Source organism: Sinocyclocheilus rhinocerous, unplaced genomic scaffold, assembly GCF_001515625.1.
Source record: "Sinocyclocheilus rhinocerous isolate Xijiao unplaced genomic scaffold, SAMN03320098_v1.1 scaffold468, whole genome shotgun sequence".
NCBI classification, from domain to species: Eukaryota; Metazoa; Chordata; class Actinopteri; order Cypriniformes; family Cyprinidae; genus Sinocyclocheilus; species Sinocyclocheilus rhinocerous.
In genome coordinates, this window is record NW_015635305.1 from 1665897 (window position 1) to 1688619 (window position 22723).

Here is a 22723-nt window from a genome sequence, read left to right on the forward strand (position 1 = left end):
ACAGCAAAAACATGCAAGTTAACAGGTAGAACAAGGAGTGGCTGTGCTTTTGTGTCTCTAAACTTTACTGTAATATTTCCACATTTATCTGAAAAATACTTCTTTACTAGTTTATTAGAATACTGCACACCCCTAAAAGATTTAAGTCAATGTCAATTATGTTTTTACAACATACCCAGTGTACACCTAAAACGGTTCTGCATGAAATGTATTTATTCAATATACTTCTTCATCAGCAATCCCATTTTATTTGAAACATTTAAATTCAAACAGGTATAGATATGTATAGCATATAAATAAAAGAATTTAGAGACTAGAAATAAAACAGACTAATAACTATAAAACACAGACATTTTGTGTTTAAGTCATTCTGGGCCAAATGACAGTCTAAAAATACTGTCCCATTTTGTGTACTCTTGAAAGTCCAGTAGAAACACATGATATATCAGACATGAAAGTATTTATATATAGATGTTGATGTGTAGATGTTAAATAAAACTGATCAAGAGAATCTGATGATTCAGTTCTGTAGCATCTTTATTTAACACCCATTAACATGACAGTAAAAAATTTTTTGTTTTGTCCTGTAAGTCCCACATTAGCTCATTTCTAAGTGGTTAAACCGGTGGTGCTAAAACACTGTCTATACTCTCCTACATTGAAAGCAGTTATCATTACTACATTATCGATCATAGGTGTCACATCGGACTCGTGCACATCCCTAGTAGTAGTAATACTATATATTATAATGTTATGTTGTAATTCTTAATTACAACAATTCATTTGAAATAACCCAGTAAACTTATAAAACATCTCACCTTCGGGGATTTAAGATAAGTCATCCGAACTTATTTATGATCGTTTTAAAGAACACTTTGAATCTGAAGAACATTTTTAAGAAGTGTTTTGGGGAGGGGTGTGAGGGGAATACAAGATATTCTTAACGTTTTTCTTAAGTACGAAAACAAGAAGAAAACGGCAGCAGAGAAAATTTGTATTCTAGAGCACTTAGTTCTGGTTAGTTCTATGAGTCAGTCAGCTGTAGCAGAATCAGAGGGCATTTGCTCTAACTTTGAAGAGATTAAGAAGTTATTGACATTTATGGCTAGGTTTTGAGTCACAACTTGTGACTAGACCATGGTGTCATGGTCTGCAGAAAGGAATCAGAAAGACATTGGCGCCCTCTAGGGGGGAGGTAAAGTCGTGGGAAACCAAATTTAGATCAATTGTAGTGGAGTGTACTGTAATGTAATGTATCTAGTCTTCTATACAGACTCTAGACCCATATTGTATAGACCCTATATATGTGTAATTTAAAAGCTGGGTCTGATTTTGGCCATATCAAACCATGACTTAGTATCAGAATAGTGTATGATAGTGTACCTAAATAAGGCATCTATTTTACTAGTGACATTAAAATAAAATCTCTGGAGACTGTGGTTTACAAAATACATGCTACCTGTAAATAATTTTAGACCTGCTGATTTTTTTCTGGAGCACCTGTTTGAGCTGGGTGTTTATGAGGTTTTGAGCAAAGCAACTAAACTATATCTTAAGCCTCTTGCCATGTCTTACAGATTTGTAAAGTGTGAACCATCACAACGCACCTGCATAACCACATTTCTGTCAACACTTCACCACACAACCTCAGAAACAAATGACAGAGGATACATGATTCCCATGTCCAGTGTTGCTTTACTAGACTTGAGTCTTGACAGACTTGAGCAAAAATTTAGGGGAGACCGGGGATGAAAGTAACACTTTTTGTTTGAGCATCAGTAACTCCGTGGCTGTTTGTGCTAGATCTCTCAAACTTTGATATACGGTAGCCACATTTGTCTACTACAAATAAAACACACTTGGACATGTACTGCATAATCTCAGATTATGTGAGTTAATGTCAAATACAAAGTGAGTTAATTATGACTGATTATGTGAGTTAATGTTGTTACAACCTACCCCACTACTGGGGTGAGTTGTAACACAGGCTGGGGATAGATGTAACAATGTGAAGTAATTTGCTGAAATAAGACCCCCACTTCCAATTTATGCAAAAACTTTATTGAAGAGCAAAGAATAATCAGTTTTGAATAAAGTGAACAATTTAAAGTGACAAAAACATTATATTGTATTCCTTTTAGGACTTTAAATTGAGCACAAAAACAATTACTGTGTGTGTGTGTTTGTGTGTGAGTGTGAGTGTGTGTGTGTACGTATCAGTCAGATGAGTTGCCATCTACCTATTTTTATGTGAATTTTGGAATATCACATAAAAAAATGCTGGACGGAAATGTCAAGATGCGCATAAATTCTAAACATGTGCACTAAAAATGTTTGTGCTCATTTAAGGCAGATAGTGTTTTTATCCAATAAGAAGATATGCGCATAAACTATGATGGAAACACATTTTACATAAATCCCTTGATGTGCAACAAAAACCTCACATGACTTTGCCTCAATAGAGGATGTGATTGGATAACTGAACTCATCATAAGGAATTGGTTGTAACATTTTTAATGAACTGTTACAACTATCCCCACCCCAAACAGCCATAGCTAACTGTTTTAGCATGTGGGGTTTAAGTTAGCATGAATGCAAAGTATCAAATTAAACTAGAGAAACAGCTACTTTAGGTTGTAGAGGTCAAATAATTGTATCTACAACACAATGATTGCTAGGCAAAAAATATAATCTTAATGAAAAAATTACTTTCTTTCCTGAAAATCAGTTTTTTGGTCATAAAATCTACAATGTTACTCACATTCACATGCCACTTCTCCTGTAACATTAAAAATGTGAATGGAGTGTATGATATTGATGACATCACCACAGCTCCTTTCTCATCATGCTTGTCATGTGACTTTCCCAAACGTGTTAATCATGAACATATCTCAGTTCTAAAATATGTGAAAGTAAATGCATTTTGCACCTTTATATGTCATGTTAGTTCATCTAAAACGGGCGACGGGCAAAATTAATCCAGTGGCGAGCGGTGACTTTTTTAACCGGGTGCTGCTGAGTGATCAAATTAAGACCCCCACCCCCATTTTAAAAGTATGCACATTTTCTACCTTGTTTGTAAATTAAATTAATCTCCAATCCTTCTTCTATCGTTTCAGGTCTATCCATTGTTATTCGAATGCTAGAAAAATAGAGGCTAGCTGGTTTTCAAAGTAAAAACCGCCAAATAAGGTTTACACGTAGTTACGTTATGATACGTGATATTCAGAGGGAGACATGCTAGCATAACAAAATGTATGGTATTTAGGCCTACTAGTTGCCATATCAACACTATAGAAAAAAAAGTGCGCCAAAACTCAAAAATCTTTTGAAGATATCGCTGAACATTTATTTTACCATAGTAAAAGTAAATTTTTCATCTCAGTTTTTAGTATTCATTTAAAATGAGGCAAATGTGCTATTATTTTAATCTCCAATCTGTTATTTATCAGGTTTGATTAAATTCCAGTTGCGCAGATGGGGCACCTTGTAACACTGCGTTACAATGTGCTATTCTATGACATTAGCAATGTGATTTACACTATTTACTTTAATGAATTTTAATGAGAAACCACGAGGAACAGGTGAATAAAGACTGACAGTCAATGTTTAATGTTCAGAAGGTATTATTTCAAGAAATGTACAGCATTTTTGCTCATTTATGTGGGCCGTCCCAAGCATGGTTGCAATGTGTTCATTGTCAAACTCCAAAATCAGATTATTTTTAATTCTTAAAAAAAGGCCATTATTTTATTTGAAAAAGTTAATAATTTTATTTTATTGACAAAATATTTTAGTTTGTCTTGTATATTTTCATTATATAATCATGTTTATATTAATTATCCCGTGAACTTCTCTCAAATGGCCTGGGTATGCAGAGCATTCGCATTTTATGGACGAAAGGCCACTGGTAATCTATTAACTAGCTCCACATAAAATCAGCCTTTTTACTTAACTACCACATATTGGTGTCATGCCATAACATATTTTTAATACGACTGACATTGTATTTAAAGTGAATTTAATAAAAAACATAGTAAGTTACTAATTAGAACACTTTCATTGTACAGAAAGATAGCAAAGAACATTAAAGTCCCTTTCACACAGTGTTGCCAACTAATTTTCAGGGGAAGCTGCTAAAGGAAGGTTGATTTGTTGCTAAAAGTTGCTAAATGATGTTGTGATGACATTGCGTGATGACGTCATTACGTAATCACAATGCAAAATTATGTCAAATGTCAGCAAAAACATATATATTTTATATATGTTAATTTAGATTTGTTCATAACAATATAAATGCATAATATAATATTAAAATATAAATAACTATTTTTAAATCCATTGAATTATCGAAAACGTACACATTTTTGAACGATTACAATTAAAGTTTTAGTTAATTAAGTTGTACGGAGTTATATTAGCTATCGGGGGCTAGACAAGGGGTTCTAGCAAAACCGCTGATTAATGTTTGAGTATTACATGGGTAACTGTGGGGGGCTAAACAGACCTACTATTTAAAGTATATTAAATAGTATTAGCCACAAACCTCTGAATAAGGTTCAGACTGGCGAGTTTTGTGATCGTGGAGCCCACGCATAGCGGCCGCCGTGAGGCATCCTAAATAACATAGAATCTTAATGAACGAGAAAATACAGAGTAAAGAGTTAACTAGAATTATCAAATGTCAGAATAATTAGAGACCGACAAACAACCAATTTGCCTTTCAACCTAAATTCGAGGTAATACTAAAATGGAGTCAGATTAGATAATAAAATGGAGTCAGATTTGAGTTAAACCTAAATTGAATAACTCTGCGCGCTGAAAAGACTGAACACGCAAGTAACCTTCATCCACCACTGGATACCTTCCTTGGGCCAAGTGCGTGGACCTTACAGTCGCTAGATTTAGCGACTTTTCAGACCCCCTTAGTGACTTTTTTTTTTTTCAAAAAAAGCGACTAGCGACAAATCTAGCGACTTTCTTGGACAAACCTTATTTAGTCTCTGAGACTCTCCGGTACTGCCGCACGAGCGCGAGGTCTTGCTTTCCCAGCGTCTGCTCTGTTCAGTGAGCGCAGAGAGGAACAGCACTTTTAGTTAAAAAAAGATATTCTGTTGCTTCTTTGTCTTTGTTCTTTGCCATTGTCTTAATCGTATGTGTATTTTTTTTTTCATTAGACAATGTCGTGATTAGGATTTTAGTGCAGATTAATCTTTAAAAGTTGTTAATGTAGTCTTAATGGACCGCATTTCAGTCACTATAATATTCATTCCGTTGTCTGACAACACAAACAGTAAAATATATTAATAAAAACAGTTTTATTGAGAATTGGGCTGTATTAAAATGCAGTACGTGAGCACAGGGAGGCCAGAAAATATGACGCACTGACGTCATGAATATGCTAATTAGCGTATGACGTCATCTAGCGACTTTTCAGGTGGGGTTTAGCTACTTTCCATTGAAAGAAGTTGGCAACACTGAATGTCAGTCTACCTGTGTGCGAGGCTAATGAGCACATGTACTACTCTGTTCTCCCCGTGAATGACTCTGGTATGGCGATGTTTTTTGTCTAAAATGCATATTTATCGCTGGATGAATGTAATTACTTTATACTAGCACTCGATTGTGCTAGTTATAATGTAAATGTATATTTTACGGTGTTATTTAACTTAAACGGTGTACATTGTGACGCTAACTAATTAGCATCATATGTTTAGTGTGCCAGAGAGGGAGAAGCTGTCGCCTGTTGATCCACTGATTATTTCTCCTTGTTACAGGTATGTTTAATTCTGTTTTATAAAAGAAAAAAGATTTAGTTGAATGTGTATTGTACGTAGAGTGTTACGGGAGAAAATCCGATTTAATGATTCATGCAGTGCGTGACGCACGTGGTGCAGCCTACACATAGTACGGTGCTAAACATATTGACTGATTAATTTCATTATGTAACGTGTAGGAATACTGATTTATTCATGCAAGTGGTATTATAATTTTGTTTTATTTCACTATAGTATGTTTTAATGTATAAATACTTGAATTAATGCATAAGTTAATAATGTAATAGATTTTATATCTAATGTAATATTGTAAAATAATTATTGTAATGTATTAATAGGAATATTAATGTGATGTGTAAGAAAGACAAGAGACATTGTAAACAGTATAATTTATTTACATTTATTTCATTCTTTTCCATTATTGTATAATGTCAGTCTACCTGTGTGCGAGGCTAATGAGCACATGTACTATGTTCTCCCCGTGAATGACTCTGTGTGCCAGAGAGGGAGAAGCTGTCGCCTGTTGATCCACTGATTATTTCTCCTTGTTACAGATTGAGTAAAAGAAAGTGCTGAATCTCATCAACGAGTGGTCGTGTGGTCTTTATGTGTGTGAGGGTGGCCGGTCCAAACATGCTACAAATGCTCTTTAGGCAAATCATCAAAAACAACTTCACTTGTGACAAAAAAAGACAACAATTAATGACAGAATGACACAAACACAAATTTCCGTTATGTTTTATTTAGTTTTTAGCAGAGCCGTTGGCTCTGGTTTTTAGTAAACACAAAGGTGATGTTGACAATTGTAACTATGGCAACGTCCGCTCCGAGACCGCAAAGCGACCACGCCTCAACTGCACAAAACGCTTCCACAACAAGAGAAAGCGGCAGCCGCGCGGCGATTCCACCGCTTGCCGCGTCCCGTGTGAAAGGGCCTTTAGGCTACATTATCAAAGAACATTATCATTTCATTATCAAAACTTCAGTCTAGCCAGAGTTCAAGCACTCTCAAAAACTCCCATTATAATCACTGAATCGGTTTACACTGTGAAATGAATATCTCACTTCTGCACATCTATACGTTGTTGTTTCTAATGATAGAATTCAGTAAGTGAGCGCGCACACTGACCAAAACAGGAGTTTCAGCGATGACTCATCTGAACGCCTCTGATTGGCTATTGCATTCATAAGCTCAACAGAATCGTGTGTGATTGGTTATAATGCGCAGAGCTCTAAAAACGCGCCTGTCTCTGGCTCAGCGGCAGCCAGCGAACACAGATTTGAATTTAGCAGCTGGTGATGTGCACTGAACATTATAATCAAATATATTGTATCAAATATTAAAAAATATATATTAATCTGCTATTTTTTTGTCTTTTGTAAGCTGAAATCAAAATCCAATTGGCTCAGTTTGAATGGGCATGACACCTCTGAATTGAATTATTGAACGATTGTTCTTTCAAGTCAGGTCTACTGTAAATCTAATGTACTTGCACAATTGACATAATTGTAACGTACACGTCATTGAGCTTAATCTCGTGTATTTTCACACAAAACATTTTCACACTATGTGCACGGGTGGACTTAGTGATTTGGGGGCCCTAAGCAAATTCCTGGTGTGGGGCCCCAACGCAATAACTATGTGCTCTTTTACGCCTAACCTTTTATTTTGCTTGCTCACTCTCATAGTTTATTTATCCATTCACAACCTGTAATTAGTCAACCTGATGCTGTTCTAAAGCCATATTAGAACACTACCTTTTTTTCGGATCACAAAAGAAGATTTTAAAAAATGCTTGCACTTGTCCATTTAATAAATTGTAAACTTTTTCAATATTTTTACAAAGATGAAATTATCCCATGCAACTCATTCCATAGTCCAAGTGTTCTGAAGGCATATGGTAGGGTTTGCAGAGAAACCAATCAAAAATGTAATCTATTATTAAGCAAAAATCTCCAGTCATCGCATTTGTGCATTTACGAGTGCATTTATACGTGCATTTTATAGGCTACGAGTGCGCGGCAGTTCGCGCCGGCGCGCCAAGGAAAAGCACACAAGAGAGTCATTTTGAAACATCAAGACAAATAAAATTATGACTTGAAACACAGTACTTTCTTTACTGAGGTGAATATTTCTGTTCTGAGACAGTCAGACAGTAATATACAGCCTAGAATGCAGCTGTCTCACTTCAGTTCATTGCGATCTCAATGATGCTCTGTTTTTTGACATAACGTTCCATTAATAAGCGCTCTGCACTGCACAATGAATCTACACTTCGTTATAATGAGAGGATTCCCGAGCTTGCATAACTCGGCAAACTGGCATTTTAAATGGAGAGTGGATTCTAACATAAACACTTCTGGTCATTGCATTCAAGAAATGAACAGATATGTCTGTGATTGGCTATTGTTCAACGCTGCAAATATGTTTCTGCATTATCAGATGGGGCCCCCTGATTCCCTGGGGCCCTAAGCGGCCGCTTACCTCGCTTATTGGTTAAGTCCGCCCTTGACTATGTGACAAAACAGAAGCTGTAGCTTATTTGTGAAGAAGCCCATGGATATGGGAATTTCCACTCTGGTTTCCTGTAAGCATCTTGGCCTGAAGTAGCTACCGTTATACTGTACACAAATCTGTAAGATGCTTCTTTACCAGATAGACAGTTTACCCTGTCTTACTGTTGCATGTGTGGCTCTGTCAGATTGTCTGCAAAGATTTCAGTGGTTTAGGTGATAAAGTAGCTGAGTTCAGTTTCACACCCTTCATCTACAGTAGTTACAACACACAGCCTCATGCAGCTGAGCCAAGAGTGCCTTTCAAAAAAAATTACAATTTTTGAAGATAAAGCTTATATACATGATGGATGAACATTAGACTCTTTCCACAATTAGGGTAGTTATTAATACACTTTTTTTTTTCAAGAGAAAAGGGTATGAATTAGTTTACTTTAGTTTCCCTAGTGCTTTAGAAAAGGTCCTAATGATGTTTACTTCTTGTAACAATATCAAACATCATATTTCTTGTCAAATCAAATCAAACAATACAAGATGGGAGTTCCATAAAAATATTTTCTTTTTCTTGAGTGTTTTCATTTGGATGTTTCGCTGCTCACTTACTCATCTTCTCTCTCTTTTCATGACGGTAGAGTAAAGGACCATCTCTGGGCTGACAATGGCTTCTGATGCAGAGCCATTTACAGAGTTATTATTCAGAAGAACTGATGAGGAAGTAGATAAAAAAAATATTGTGAGAAAAATGTCTCACAAAAGAGAGAGACTGTTTGACTGTTTGCTGTCACATGTTTGATGTACAGTGTAAGCAAAACAGTTCAAACTTCTGTAATACAACATAACTAACAATTACCTTCACTGTCATGGCAGTTGTGTGATTTAAGAACAACTGATGCATAGGTTATTTCATAATTTTTTTGTCCTGAAAGAGCAAAGAAAACAATAACGCAAGTTACAATTATATATATATATATAATTTTTTTTTGTTTTTGTTTTTTTCATTGATGTAGTAATTAAAGCATATATATATATTTTCATTGATGTAGTAATTAAAGCATATATATATATTTTCATTGATGTAGTAATTAAAGCATTTCTCAAGATTACTCAAAATATTCACAAAATATCCAGACTCATTCTAGACCACAGCAGGCATTAGTTTATATAACAATATACAGTATATACTGAGAAATAAGATTTACCTTCACTGTCATGGCAGTTGCGTGACTTAGGAACAACTGATGCATAGGTTATTTCATCATTATTTTGTCCTGAAAGAACAAAGAAAACAATAACATAAGTTGCAATTATACATATATATTTTTTTAATTATTGTAATAATTAAAGCATTTCTCAAGATTACTCCATCACAAAATATCAGAAGGCACAGCAGGCATTAGTTTATATAATAATATACAGTGTATACTGAGAAATAAGATTTACCTTCCACATCATGGCAATTGTGTGATGTGTGGTTGACTGATGCTTCGACTGTTTGTACTTACAACAGAGAAGATTCTTATTTGTTTATAAAGTAAAATACAGTAATCACCAAAACTATATGGAGACTTAAGGCACACTTAATTAATCATTAATTACTCACCCTCGTGTCATTACAAACCCGCAAGATCTTCATTCATATTCAGAACACAAATCAAGATGTGTCTAAGACGTGTTTTCTGTGTGCACAAAAAGTATTCTTGTAGCTTCATAAAATTAAGGTCGAACTGCTGATGTCTCATGGACTATTTTAACGATGTCCTTACTACCATTCTGGACCTTGAACGTGGTAGTTGCTTAGCTGTCTATGGAGGGTCAGAAAGCTTTTGGATTTCATCAAAATGATCTTGTGTTCCGAAGATGAAAAAAGTTCTTACGGGTTTGGAACGACATGAGGGTGAGTAATTAATGACCGAACTTTCATTTTTGGGTTAAGGACTTAAGGTTCTCCTCAGTTTCACACAGGTGTCGAAGATGTAGTTCTGGTCAGTTTCTAAAGGTTACATTTGATGCATGTGCGGTTCAGCAATGGAATGAATAAAAAAAGTTTCTGGAAGAGCAGCTCAAAGAATTCATTTATAATTGTTTTTTTCCCTAATGTGCTACCTTATAAAATGCCACTTGTTTTAACAGGCTTCTCAAGTAACCATTCCAGAGAGACTTGATCACATATGTATAGATCATAGCCTACTTATAATTACTTTCACCAGCATTTATAACTAGCTTAGAATATTTATTTACATTTATATGGTTTGCTTTAACATCATAGCAGAGTGGTTAGACTCACGTTTTGTCCATGTATAGTAAACGCACACAGTGATCAGACAGAGAAGCAGAAATCCTCCTCCTGCAACTACGAGCTGCCAGTTATTGAGCAGTGAAAACTCAACAGCGGCCAGACCTGATCAAGATCATAAATTCATCCACTTCATAACACAATATCAGGTTTCTACACACCAATAGTCTATTAATGTCCTCGTAAAAAGTTATAATTCAAATACTCACTGATTTCTATCTCTTTGTAGCCCAGAGAACAGTTGACGTCTCTGAAGAGTTCACAGCGGTAGAGACCCAGATCAGACAGCTGCACATCTCTAATCAGGATGGAGAAGTTTCCAGAGGCAGCAGCAGCACTGAATGCCTTAATTCTATTGCGTCTGTTATTCCAGAAGCTTTCAGCACAATTTACTTCGATCTCTACAATGTAGTTAATGGTTTCATTAATCTGAGTCCACACAGCACCTAAATTCATGGTCGGGTTTGATCCAGTCAGAGCTGGTTCAAAAAGGCACGGCAGCAGGATTTCAGACTGCAGTTCTGTGGCTAAATTGATTCTTGTAACATGCTTCCCTTCATTGCACACATCTTGACCTGTGTGAAAGATTGGACATAGACAAGAGCTTGATAAAGTGGAAAGAAAAAATCAAAGAAGTGCAATGAAAGTAGTATAGGTTATAATACAGATAATAAACATAAGACATTTACTGACCTCTGCCATACACAAGACAGCAGCAGCAGCACAATATCCACACAGCAGAAAAACACAGTCCAAACAGCTTCATGGTCTCATCTGATCACTGAAGCTGCGACAGAAAAGAACAGTGAGTTCAAGAGCAGCGAGGTGAGAATTTGTTGAGCATGTCACTTCCTGAAAAAGCTGAAAAAAGAAGGCTACTTGGTAAAACCACAGTGATGATTCTCAATTAACAATTGGTTTATGGAAAACAAATTTTTAAAAATATATAATTTAAAACAAAGCAAACAGCAAAAAATACTGAGGTGTTATGCTGTACAAAAAGTTTATACATTTTACCATGGTATGTGTTCAGACAAGTGCATTTTTTGGTCTCTTCATTTCATAAAAACCACCTCATAACAGCAGACACTGATGTTTATCTGCTTCAGGAACTAGATGCCTTTTCATTAAAGGAATTATGATTCTGTTCTCCAAGTAAAGCTGTCTGTCTGTGTACTGAAGCTGAAGCACAGCTGGCTCATGCAGCAAGACAATGATCTGAAACATATTAACATGTCTCGGGCCTCAGAATGGTTTGAAAACAAGACAATTCATGTTTTGGAAGCCACACTTTAAACTCCACTGAAATGCTGTGGCAAACCTGAAACATCCAATTCATGCTCAAAAAGTTACATGCCACTGAGTTGGAGTGAGACACAGCAGAGTGAAATGCATACATAACTACAGGAAATGTTTGTTTGCAGGTATTGCTGCTAATTACGTTGTAACCAGTTCCTGAGTAATCTAAAGGAAGCAACCACTCTTACAGAGCTCAGTCAATCTATTCCAGCCGTACTCAATCTCATACAAAGGTTCGGAAAATTTTCTGGCTATAAAATAAATTCATCTAAATCTTCTTTTTTATTTCTTAATCAAGAGGAAAAGTCAAAATGATCATACTTAACTTCAAGTCTTAACGTTACAGATTCATTAACATACTTAGGAATTCAGATTACATCAGATATAGAAAAAACAACCATACCGAACTATAATGCCCGATCAAATTCAGTTACTAAATCTGTAGATAGATGGTTAGGATTACCAATCTCAATAATTGGACGAATTAATATACCGTACTAAAGATGAATATACTTCCCAAATTACTTTATTATTTTCAAAATATTCCGTTGGCCCCCTCTACTTCATTTTTTACTAACCTACGAAAAATGTTTATCAAGTTCATTTGGAATAATAAACACCCAAGAGTCCGGACATCTTTGCTTTACCTGTCATATGATAGGGGAGGATTAAAACTCCCAAATATTCAATTATACTATTGGGCATCCCAGTTAAAGGCGTTAATGTTCCATTTTTCGACAAACGCTCCTCCTAAATGGCTAGAAATAGAAAATTCGTTTGTGAAATCTAAGATTCCTTTTAACTTGTATCTTTATTCAGCCAATATAAAAACATTACAGAAAAATTTTGAGTACAGTATCATTTAATCCAATAGTGCTGAACATGATAAAGGTCTGGGGGCAAGTACGAACTCATCTAAAGGAAAAAGAGTCTTTATCATTATTTAGCCCAATATGGGGGAATGAAAAATTTATACCTGGTCGAAAGGATTTAGGTTTTCGACTCTGGGCTGAGAATGGTGTGGGGAAAGTTAAAGACCTATACAAAGATGGTGTTCTAATGTCATTTGCTGATATTATTGACAAGTTCAAAATCCCTAAAAAACATTATTATAAATATTTGCAAATTAGTAGTTTTATACGTACTGCCCGAGGACAAGGACTTGCTGAGCCAGAACTAACTAATCTGGAGAAATGTATGACTAAACCAAGTAAAAGTGGAGGACACATATCTCTTTTATATAACATGCTATTATTAGGTTCTCAGGAGTCCTCTGCATCCAGATTAGCCATGTGGGAACAAGACCTCGGAGTGAAGATAGATAAGGAATTATGGGAGCAAAAATGTGTAAAGGCCCAAACACAGACAGTTAACAGTAGACTAAAACTGTTACAATACAATTGGCTTATGCGTACTTATATAACTCCAGTAAAATTAAATAAAATTTATAGCAACATACCAGATACTTGTTTTAAATGTAACAGTGCAAAAGGTACCTTAATTCACTGTATGTGGGAATGTGACAAAATAAACGAGTTATGGAAAGGAATTAGAAATATGATCGAGCATATGGTTTCAATAAGGTTACCATTAGATCCAGTGTTTTTCATTCTTGGCATTCATCCAGAAAATTGGAATATTAAAAAGGATAATCAAGTATTGATAGATATGTGCATTTTACATGGCAAAAGGCTCATTGCCATTTATTGGAAAAAGACAGAAAGGCCTACCATAACTCATTGGTTAAGAGAAATATCTTCATGCATTGCAATGGAAAAGATAACCTATATGCTTAAGGGTAAACAAGCTAAATTTAAGAAAATCTGGAGTCCATTTTTATTATTTATTGAATGTAGAGATATTAACAAACTTTGTTGGTTTTTTTTGCTTTACACTTTTTATGTAATATGAGCACCTAGTGTTTGTTTGTTTGTTTTCTTTTCTTTTCTGTACATAGTAAGTATTGTTACAGACACGGTATGTACATGTGTCAGTCTTGTGTTTCAAGAAAATGTAATAAAAATAATATTACAAAAAAGGAAGCAACCACACTGGAGCACTGGTTGTTACAGAAAATCATCAAAGATGCATCCCATTTTATTTGTTCATGTGTCAGTTTTATGCATCCATTGGTTTTGCTTGGAGAAAAAAATACAGAAAATCACTCTGGGAACAACAAAACAAAACCATTAAAAAATGTTACTCAAAATGAAGTAAACATTAACTAAAATAAATATAAAAATTAAAAATATTAATAAAGAACTATAACAGTATATTAATGACGCTGAAATGAAACTTTGGTTCAGTTGGTTTAGTTTTTTTAGCTTCATAAACATAACAAAAATGAATGAAATAGTTTAAAACATGGTTTTAAATTTTGTTTTACTGCTTGCATGAAACCAAGCAGTTAGAAAAAGTGTCAGATTTATTTTGAGCATTCTCTTCTGCAATTTTGTTGCATCTGAATAGCTGGTGAAACTGAGCACATCACACATGACACTTCAGCTGTTATCACCACAAACACTCTTCTGTCTGTCTCCTCCGCCACAAAACCAATTTACTGACAACCATCAAAAGAATAAAAACAACATTTTAGACATAGCTCACACTGCTAGACACTGGGAACACGGATTAAGTAATCAGAAGTTATTTGTCCAAAACAATTCTGTATTTCACAGTTCATCATGATGAGCATCACGGAACAATTTACACATTAAAAAAATAAAGCATTTTATATCTACAAACAAAAATGTATACTCTGTATTCTTTGCTGTTCACCCAAATGATGAAAATATAGAAGAAAAAATTATACAAATATATAGAGCAGTTAAAATAAAGCCAAGTAACTTTCTGGCTGTCTAGTCTGACTATGTTGTATATTCCAAACTTGTATCCCTAATACTGAAATACACACTGTTTGGTTTGCTGAGAAAGACAGGTAAGAATGAGAGACTTAAGTTTTGCATTGAAAACTATTCTAGAGTGCCTTGAATTAAATCAGCCTGACCCAGAATAATATTGTGATCACACATCGGGTCTTTTACTTGTTTTGTTTATAATATCTTTACAACATGTAACTTTCACTTAATTTGCTCTATTGTAGTAGCATACGTGTTGTATGAATTATCTTACATTGTTATGGTTTGTTGTATAATATAAAGGAGACATATTATGCGCCTTTTTACAATATGTAATATAAGTCTATGGTGTCCCCAGAATGTGAAGCGGCTGTCACCGCATGTGAGTACTAAACTAAGTTCTCATTCACACACAAGTTTACGTTAAAAACCCACAAGTTACAAAAACCAGTCAGTTATGTCTATGAAGGTAAACCGCTGGGAAATAAATCACATGTTTATTTTAGATCTGTGTGGCAGCAGCAATATACAGTAATCCTTGGTTGGCAGATGCACCGGGGACCTGATTATAGCACTTAAAACCTGGAAAAGTCAGATTTTCATGATATGTCACCTTTAATACAATTTACTCACCAGGTCTCATAGCAGATTTATCAGACTCACGTATTGTCCATATATAGTAAACGCACACAGTGATCAGACAGAGAAGCAGAAATCCTCCTCCTCCTCCTCCTCCTGCAACTACGAGCTGCCAGTTACTGAGCAGTGAAAACTCAACAGCGGCCAGACCTGATCAAGATCATAATGATGATTGAGATAAAAACCATCATAAAATCATCCACTTACACGCTGATAGCCCATTAATGTCCTTAGAAATCAGTGAGTATTTGAATTATAACTCTTTACATCTCTTTGTAGCCCAGAGAACAGTTGACGTCTCTGAAGAGTTCACAGCGGTAGAGACCCAGATCAGACAGCTGCACATCTCTAATCAGGATGGAGAAGTTTCCAGAGGCAGCAGCAGCACTGAATGCTTTAATTCTATTGCGTCTCTTATTCCAGAAGCTTTCAGGACCATTTACTTCGATCTCTACAATGTAGTTAATGGTTTCATTAATCTGAGTCCACACAGCACCTAAATTCATGGTCAGGTTTGATCCAGTCAGAGCTGGTTCAAAAAGGCCCGGCAGCAGGATTTCAGACTGCAGTTCTGCTGTTAAACTGATTCTTGTAATGAGCTTCCCGTCTTCACACACACCATGACCTGTGCTAAAGATTAGAAAAGGACAAGACTTTGATACTTTGCACACTTTAAAGGGTCCAATAAGATACATTTACAACTGATAAACAATTCAGAAAATTTACTGACCTCTGCCACAGACAAGACAGCAGCAGCACAATATCCAGACAGCAGAGAAATAGAGTCCAAACAGCTTCATGGTCTCATCTGACCACTGAAGCTGTAGTAGAAGTGTGCACTGCGGTGAGAAATGGTGTCATTTCCTCACAAATTGAACACATGTGGTGTTCACAAATGCATAAGCAGCAATACCAAATAATAGTCTTCACACATGATGGTGAATGTGTGAATTCTGCTTCTGACAGTTTTTTGTTCAACCAATGAGATTCTAATTGGCATGTACAGCTATAAACAGCATAAGCAAAAACTCTTGATATTTCTCAGCATTTACCTCAGGCCAGTCAGATACTGTCCCATACAACAGCTATAGTCATACACGTTAGATTTGATCTGACTCTTGATCTACATTGAAAAACCACATTCTACTTAAATGTGGCAATTTCTAGTTTTAGTAACATAGAAATTATATTTCAATAAATTCTTCTGCAATTACTCTCAAACTTTGACTCAAAAGACATGGAAGTAGCTAAAAAGTTACATTCAAAGTATATTTTTATTATTTTCTTGCATTCCCTGGGAATCAAACCCATAATGTTGGCATTGTTAGCACTGTGCACTACTGTTTAAACTACAAGAATGCTCACCGGAAGGACTCACTCCAAGGGACACAGACAAAAAGTTACATTAAAGACACAGGGTACACCGTACATGTACATAATGTGTCAAATTCTCTATTAAAATAAACATCTTTCCAACTATCGGTGAAGACGGAAACATTAAAGTTCCCACACAGAGGAAGGAGGGAAAAAAAAAACAAAAAAAAAACCTCAGGCCACTAAACAGCCCATCAGCTATTCCCTAAATAGCCTGCGTTTACACAAATGAAGCAAGAAAAGTCTAGTTTTAGCAGCCAAAACTACTTCCCTTCTGTGGCAAGCAGAATTATGTGTAGGAAATTATGTAAACATTTAGTAACAATTCAAACAACCTTATCAAGGAACAAAAACGAAAATCGGAAACTAATGAAATTTTGACAGAAACAACCAGAAACTAAATCAAATTTTATAGTTCCGAACAGAATCGAAAATTTTAAATGGCCATTAACCGGTTAATAATGTTATTTTATCGTTCCGTTTAAAGGGGTCCTATTATGCTTTTTCACTTTAGTTAGTCTGTAATGTTGCTGTTTGAGCATAAAAAAGATCTGCAAAGTTACAAAGCTCAAAGTCCACTTCAAAAGGAGATATTTTATTTAACAGAAATCACTTTTCAAAAACTACAACGAACGACTCGTTTGGATTACATCGTATATTTTCCGGGATTTGTGATATCACAAATATTGACGAATGGGATGAGACCTGGTTGAGCTGCACTAGAGAAGGCAACGAGTGTTATCACTATGTCGGCGATACGCTAGCTTTCCCAAGGCAGACGAACTTAGAGTGGTTACAATCATCCGGGTTTAAATCGCGCTCAAATTGATTTGATTTTGATCCAATATTTACACTAAAGCTCGCAGGTGGCATAAGATTTCCCGACCAGGGATTTACCACTTTAATTTGCTGTCAACCAATCACGAATTCCAGTAGTACGCTGAAGCCAAGGAGTGAAATGCCCGCTCAGCTCTGAACTCATCATTGGTAAGTCGCAATGGCAATGCACAGATGTAGTACCGAAAGGGGCGTCTCACACGCACACACAACATATTTTTGCGACATTGCAGCCTGTTCATGGACCTTTTTCACATTTCCGGGTTTCTCAGCAGCGGAAGTCGTCATAGTTGGGTTAACTTTTTTTTTTTTTTTTTTTTTTTTTTTTTTATTTTTTTTTTTTTTTTTTTTTTTTTTATTTTTTTTTTTATGCTTTATTAATTCAATGCCACAAGAACATGAGGTATTACATATTCACATGATCAAATTTAGTTGGGTTAACTTGAATAGCAGTGAATGGGAGAGTACTACAAATATATTTTTTGCATTCCCATTTGCTCAAATAGCAAAAGAAAAACTCCACGATAGTGTTTTCATTACTTTCAATAAAAGGAAAAAAATTGAGAGACTGATAACGGCTGCCAGAAGAGAGAAAGATGTCAAATTTACCATCCGTCCCATAGACGCTGCATTAGAAACACCCTCGCATTAGCGTTAACTGTTTTTTTTTTTGTAATTTGATGCAAAGGTGATATAATACAAAGAATAGTGTTATAAATGTACATACATTTAAAAAAAAAAAAATACAAATATGAAAAACTTTCGAGGATTTACAATGCTGATGATGACTGTTAAACGCGTCATCACAGACTTATGAAAAGGGTCCACTATCAAAATAAAATAGTTAAAGAAACAAATAAAAAGTTACACTGCTCCGTTGTATAAAATTTGTTGCGTTCAGCGTGACCAGCTGTGCTGATATAGCCAATGTAAAGGATGATGAAGTACAAAGCCTAGCCTATAATAAATAATATTTTAGCATCCAGATACGTCGCGAATATGGAAACATTTGGATTCGTGCCGAACAAGAGAGGTAGGCATCAGTTTCACCTTAAATTTATTTGTTTTTGGATTGACGTTTTATAGCCTAAACGCATAGCCTTAACTTTAGAGGATTTGTTGTGGAGAGAAACTAATTGTGTTTATAATGTTTCTAAACATTTTGCTTTAGCCTACCGGCATTTTAGCCTACATTATATCTGAATGTAATAGGGCTAATAAAATGCGACGTGAGCCTATACGCGACTTGTGTTTTTTTCACTCTCAAAACGCAATCTTATACAAGGAGCGTTTTTTAACAATGCAGCAAACATGTTTATATATCTTAAAATACTTTAATGTCTTTAAAGTGTTGATAGATTTTTTTATTTTGTTTAGTAGCCTACATTTGGCCAAAATCTAAAAAAGATGATGGTGTGACTAAGCGAAGCAGGTTATAGGCTAACGTTACCAGATCTCTTCCTGTTTTTTCTTTTCTTTTTCTTTTTGAGTAAAGAAAACGCTGTACTTTATTATTATTAGGCCTATTATAGGCAAAGAAAATTGTTTTTAAAAAATAACGTTATTAACCGTTATTTCTTCTACCCGAACCGGTTTCAGAACGGTAATAATACAGAGGAACGCAGGAACAGAAATGTTAAAATATAGATCCTGCTCTGAGTGAACCGATTGATTTTATTTTATTTTTTCAAGCCCTGTTTAGAAATGTTAAGTAAATGATCTGATGCTATAATAGTCAGTTCTGTTCTGACTAATGCAGCAGCATTCAGAAGCAGAAGTGATGCTGGGGAAGTATAGGGCCTACCCAAAATTGAAAATTGTTATCATTTATTCAGTTATTCATGTCAGTCCGGAATCTTCTTTTCTATAGAATCTTGGATTTTTTGGTAGTTGATTGGAAAGAAACACAGTAGAGACAGGAAATACAGCACTGTTTGTTTCAGAGAGGTGGAGCTCTGTTCTACTTTATTGATTGGTCTGCACATTTCTTATCCACTACTGAGGAGACAGTGATACAAACACTGGATTTTCAAAATCAGGGGACAAGTTACTTTTTGAAGTCTTGATTCAGAACAGACCAGAAAAAAAAAAGAAAGTCACCCTTGCAAAACTGGACTGTAAAATAGACTGACGTGATGAGCAATTTTAATTTTCTTTAAGATTCAAGTTTCACCATTTTTTGTCAATGCCATTGTAAACACTTGACATCCCGTTAAAACGGGATGAATATAACATGGATGCTGAAAAATATAATAAAATAAAAAGAATGTGGAAAAAAAATCCAAACATGAGCTCAACATTTTTTAGACTTCTGAAGAAAACGAAACCATCATATTAAAGGTGGTGTTATTCAAACAAAGCAGAAGCACATGAAGTGGGGAAAAAAGCAGGATCAAGAGATGCCTCCATTAGCTTTCATCACATTGAACTATTTCTGCAAGTAACTAAAACTGAGCTTATTCACTTTCAGACAGAGATATTCAGATCTCTGATCAAGTGCTGCTACTCGGCAGCAGCTAAGATAAATGGTACCGATTTTATACGCTTAATCCAAGTTTAGAAAAAAAAACTAGCTCAAATTTCCAAGAATTGAAAATGCAGATAGAGCTGAAACATGAATATATCTGAAAGCGTCCCAGACCTCTTCATGACATTGAATAACTTAGATTACAGGTAGTATGATTTGAAGATTCTCAAAATTACTAAAGAAAAAAAGTGCAACAATGGTGCAGAGATGTATCAAGTTCGGTACTTCCTCTTTTTATCTTTGTATTTTTGTTTTGTGGTCTAAGAAAATCACACGTTGATAGAACATACACGTTATACGTGCTCCTTTATGATTAGTAAAAGAGGATTTACAAGTATATTCTCCCTAGAAACAAATTAATCTTCAAAAAGCAAAAAGGTTACTGGGGAGGGGTGGCGGACCTTGTACAACTTCTAAGATAAGCCCTGTTAGAACAGTTAGCAACCACAAGATAAAGATGTGATAAAGAGTGTCAAACTGTCAGACATTCAACCGCAGGGCCAAACGCTCTAAACAGATCTGCAACAGGCCACTACTGAAGACTAGAACCAATTTGAAAAGAAAAAGAGAGAGAAAAACAGAAGAAACATTCATCTCATGTCTGAAGTGAATCAGACGAGCTCCTACACCAAAAAAAAGGCTGATGTCTTGTCCTCCTAATACAGCTGACGAATGATTGAGACTTCCTCCCTAAAGTAACAGGGCAGAGAACATCTCAACAGTGCTGCACAGACAGGCTCCGCATCTGGAGGGACAAAGTTAATGAAGTCCTTTTTGCGTTTTATTTGGAGTAGTTTCGATTAGACCATTACTTTCAGATGCTGGAAGCTCAATGCTCTTCGCCCGACTGACCACAATAATCTCCACAGTGTCTTGTTGCACCCACCGATCCATCCAACTGGGATAAATTTAAAAAGAAATGTTAAAATGCAGAAAGAAAAAAAAACGAGTTAAAGGAAAAACACTGCAAAAGGTTACTCTATTTACAGACATTGATTTTTTCTTTTTTAATGAAAAAAATCTTTACAGAAACAAATTTTCAGCAAACAAGTCTCTTTACAAGTTCTTCATCCTTTTGACGTTCACGTCTCTATTCACTTGGGATTTGTCTAGTTCTCGTCCCCAAATGGGCCAAAAAAAATAATAAATCAAAGCATCGGATTTAAATCCTGAAAATCAGTGGCTCTCTGCAATGCTCTCTCTGACCACCAATGGGCACCAAAGTAGCACCAAATGTACGTCCTCCTTCCCAGCAGAATCTCACTCAAATGGCAGTGAGTGGGATTCATAAAGACAGCGAAAGGAGGGCGATGGTGAACAGGAGTGGGGCATGGATGCTTGTGTAGGAGAGGGAGGCGATCACCTGCCTCAGTCGTCGCTGTCCGAGAGGGTCTCGTACTGCTCTGACAGTAGCGGTGGCTCTCTCTCCCATGCGCGCGTTGAGGCCACGGGGCCAGAGGCGCCACCCTGTGGCTGCTGCTGCTGGGACTGCATGGAGGGAGATGGGCAGGCCATGGAGGTGGGAGGGGTACTACTGAGCATGCGCATCGTCAAGGGGTTATAGGGGAACTGCATGGAACCTGAAGCAGGATGAAAGAGAGAAACAATCATCTTAATTTTCAACTAATGTCACCAACAAAACAATTTCATCTAACAATACACAATCAAGTCGCTCACCTGTGGACGATGGCCGGTCCTCCCAAGCCCAGGTGGGAGCCTGTCTGTGGTAATCGCCCTCCGAATGAACCGAGGATACAGAAGAGGGCCGCTCTCCAGCAGAGTATGCCTGGCCTGGGTTAGGAGACTTTGATTTCCTGCTGCTAGCTTTGCTCTGAAGCTTCTGCTTTCCTGCTATGGAAGCAGAAAGATTGACAAGGATGTCAGCAGTGTGGTTTATGTCCTAGACACAGATTTGGTCTGGTCTTGAATGAAAACATTCAGAATAGAGGTATCACAATATTTTTGGTATTTACAATAACCGTGACATTTAAAAAATTAGATTGGTTGAACCACTGATGTCACATGGATTTTTTAAATGATGTCCTTACTGTGTTTCTAGGCCTTGAATGTGTCAGTTCTGTTGCTGTCTATGCACTGTCAAAAAGCTCTCGGATTTCATCAAAAATATCATAATTTGTGTTCCAAAGATGAACAAAGTTCTTACAGTTTGGACTGACATGAGGGTGAGTAATAATTAATGACAGAATTTTAATTTTTGGGTGAACTAACCCATTAATACTGCACATGTGATAATATCATAAATAATCCAGCGTCAGTAACTATCTGGTTTTCGCATCAACACAGTAGGCGGTGATATTACACCTTATCACTGGTTGCCACCCATTACAAAACTTAAAGAAGACAATGACGCAGTTTGTAGATCTTATTGCCGCACAAAATCATGTTGGAAGAGATGACAGACAAAAGCAAAACACTCTACATGCACCTAAAAAAAAAATTTTTCTTGCCAATGTGAGAGTTTTTTTTTTTTTTTTAGAAAAAACAAAAGTTAAAAAAGTTATTATTATTATTATTATTAATGTGAGAGTTTTTTTTTTTTTTTTAGCAAAAACAAAAGTTAAGACAGTCTGTAGGAAGTGCCAAT

At 35.9% G+C, this 22723-nt stretch overlaps 2 protein-coding genes and 1 long non-coding RNA gene across 3 annotated transcripts in view; 1 reads left to right on the top strand and 2 right to left on the bottom strand.

Moving 5' to 3' along the window:
* The first annotated feature begins 5481 nt into the window (after positions 1-5481).
* LOC107746874 (uncharacterized) lies at positions 5482-6581 on the top strand. The gene is made up of 3 exons (XR_001640738.1): positions 5482-5550; positions 5718-5777; positions 6332-6581. It is a non-coding gene; the product is annotated as an uncharacterized LOC107746874 (long non-coding RNA).
* A 3103-nt stretch (positions 6582-9684) lies between these two features.
* On the bottom strand, positions 9685-11365 carry LOC107746858 (uncharacterized). The gene is made up of 4 exons (XM_016561188.1): positions 11278-11365; positions 10794-11159; positions 10576-10689; positions 9685-9788 (listed from the first exon to the last, which is right to left on the bottom strand). The coding sequence occupies exons 1-4, from the start codon at positions 11348-11350 to the stop codon at positions 9685-9687; spliced, it is 657 nt and encodes a 218-aa protein (XP_016416674.1). The 5' UTR covers positions 11351-11365.
* Positions 11366-19514: 8149 nt separating this feature from the next.
* The window catches only part of LOC107746860 (nuclear receptor corepressor 1-like), an 87813-nt gene continuing 84604 nt past the window's right edge, over positions 19515-22723 (bottom strand). The window contains exons 46-47 of the mRNA XM_016561189.1: positions 21796-21969; positions 19515-21698 (exon numbers count right to left, since the gene is read on the bottom strand). Of these exons, the coding sequence (XP_016416675.1) occupies positions 21487-21698; positions 21796-21969 (386 nt within the window). The 3' untranslated portion in view covers positions 19515-21486. The remainder of the gene's footprint in view (positions 21699-21795; positions 21970-22723) is intronic.

Bases quoted from the DNA above. Each gene is read 5' to 3' on its own strand.
- LOC107746858 (XM_016561188.1), bottom strand. From the start codon at position 11,350: ATGAAGCTGTTTGGACTGTGTTTTTCTGCTGTGTGGATATTGTGCTGC. The intron at 11,160-11,277 runs GTCAGTAAATGT...TCTTTCACACAG, and splicing joins CTGTCTTGTGTATGGCAGAG to GTCAAGATGTGTGCAATGAA. The intron at 9,789-10,575 runs GTGAGTCTAACC...CTCTGTTGTAAG, and splicing joins TTACTATACATGGACAAAAC to TACAAACAGTCGAAGCATCA.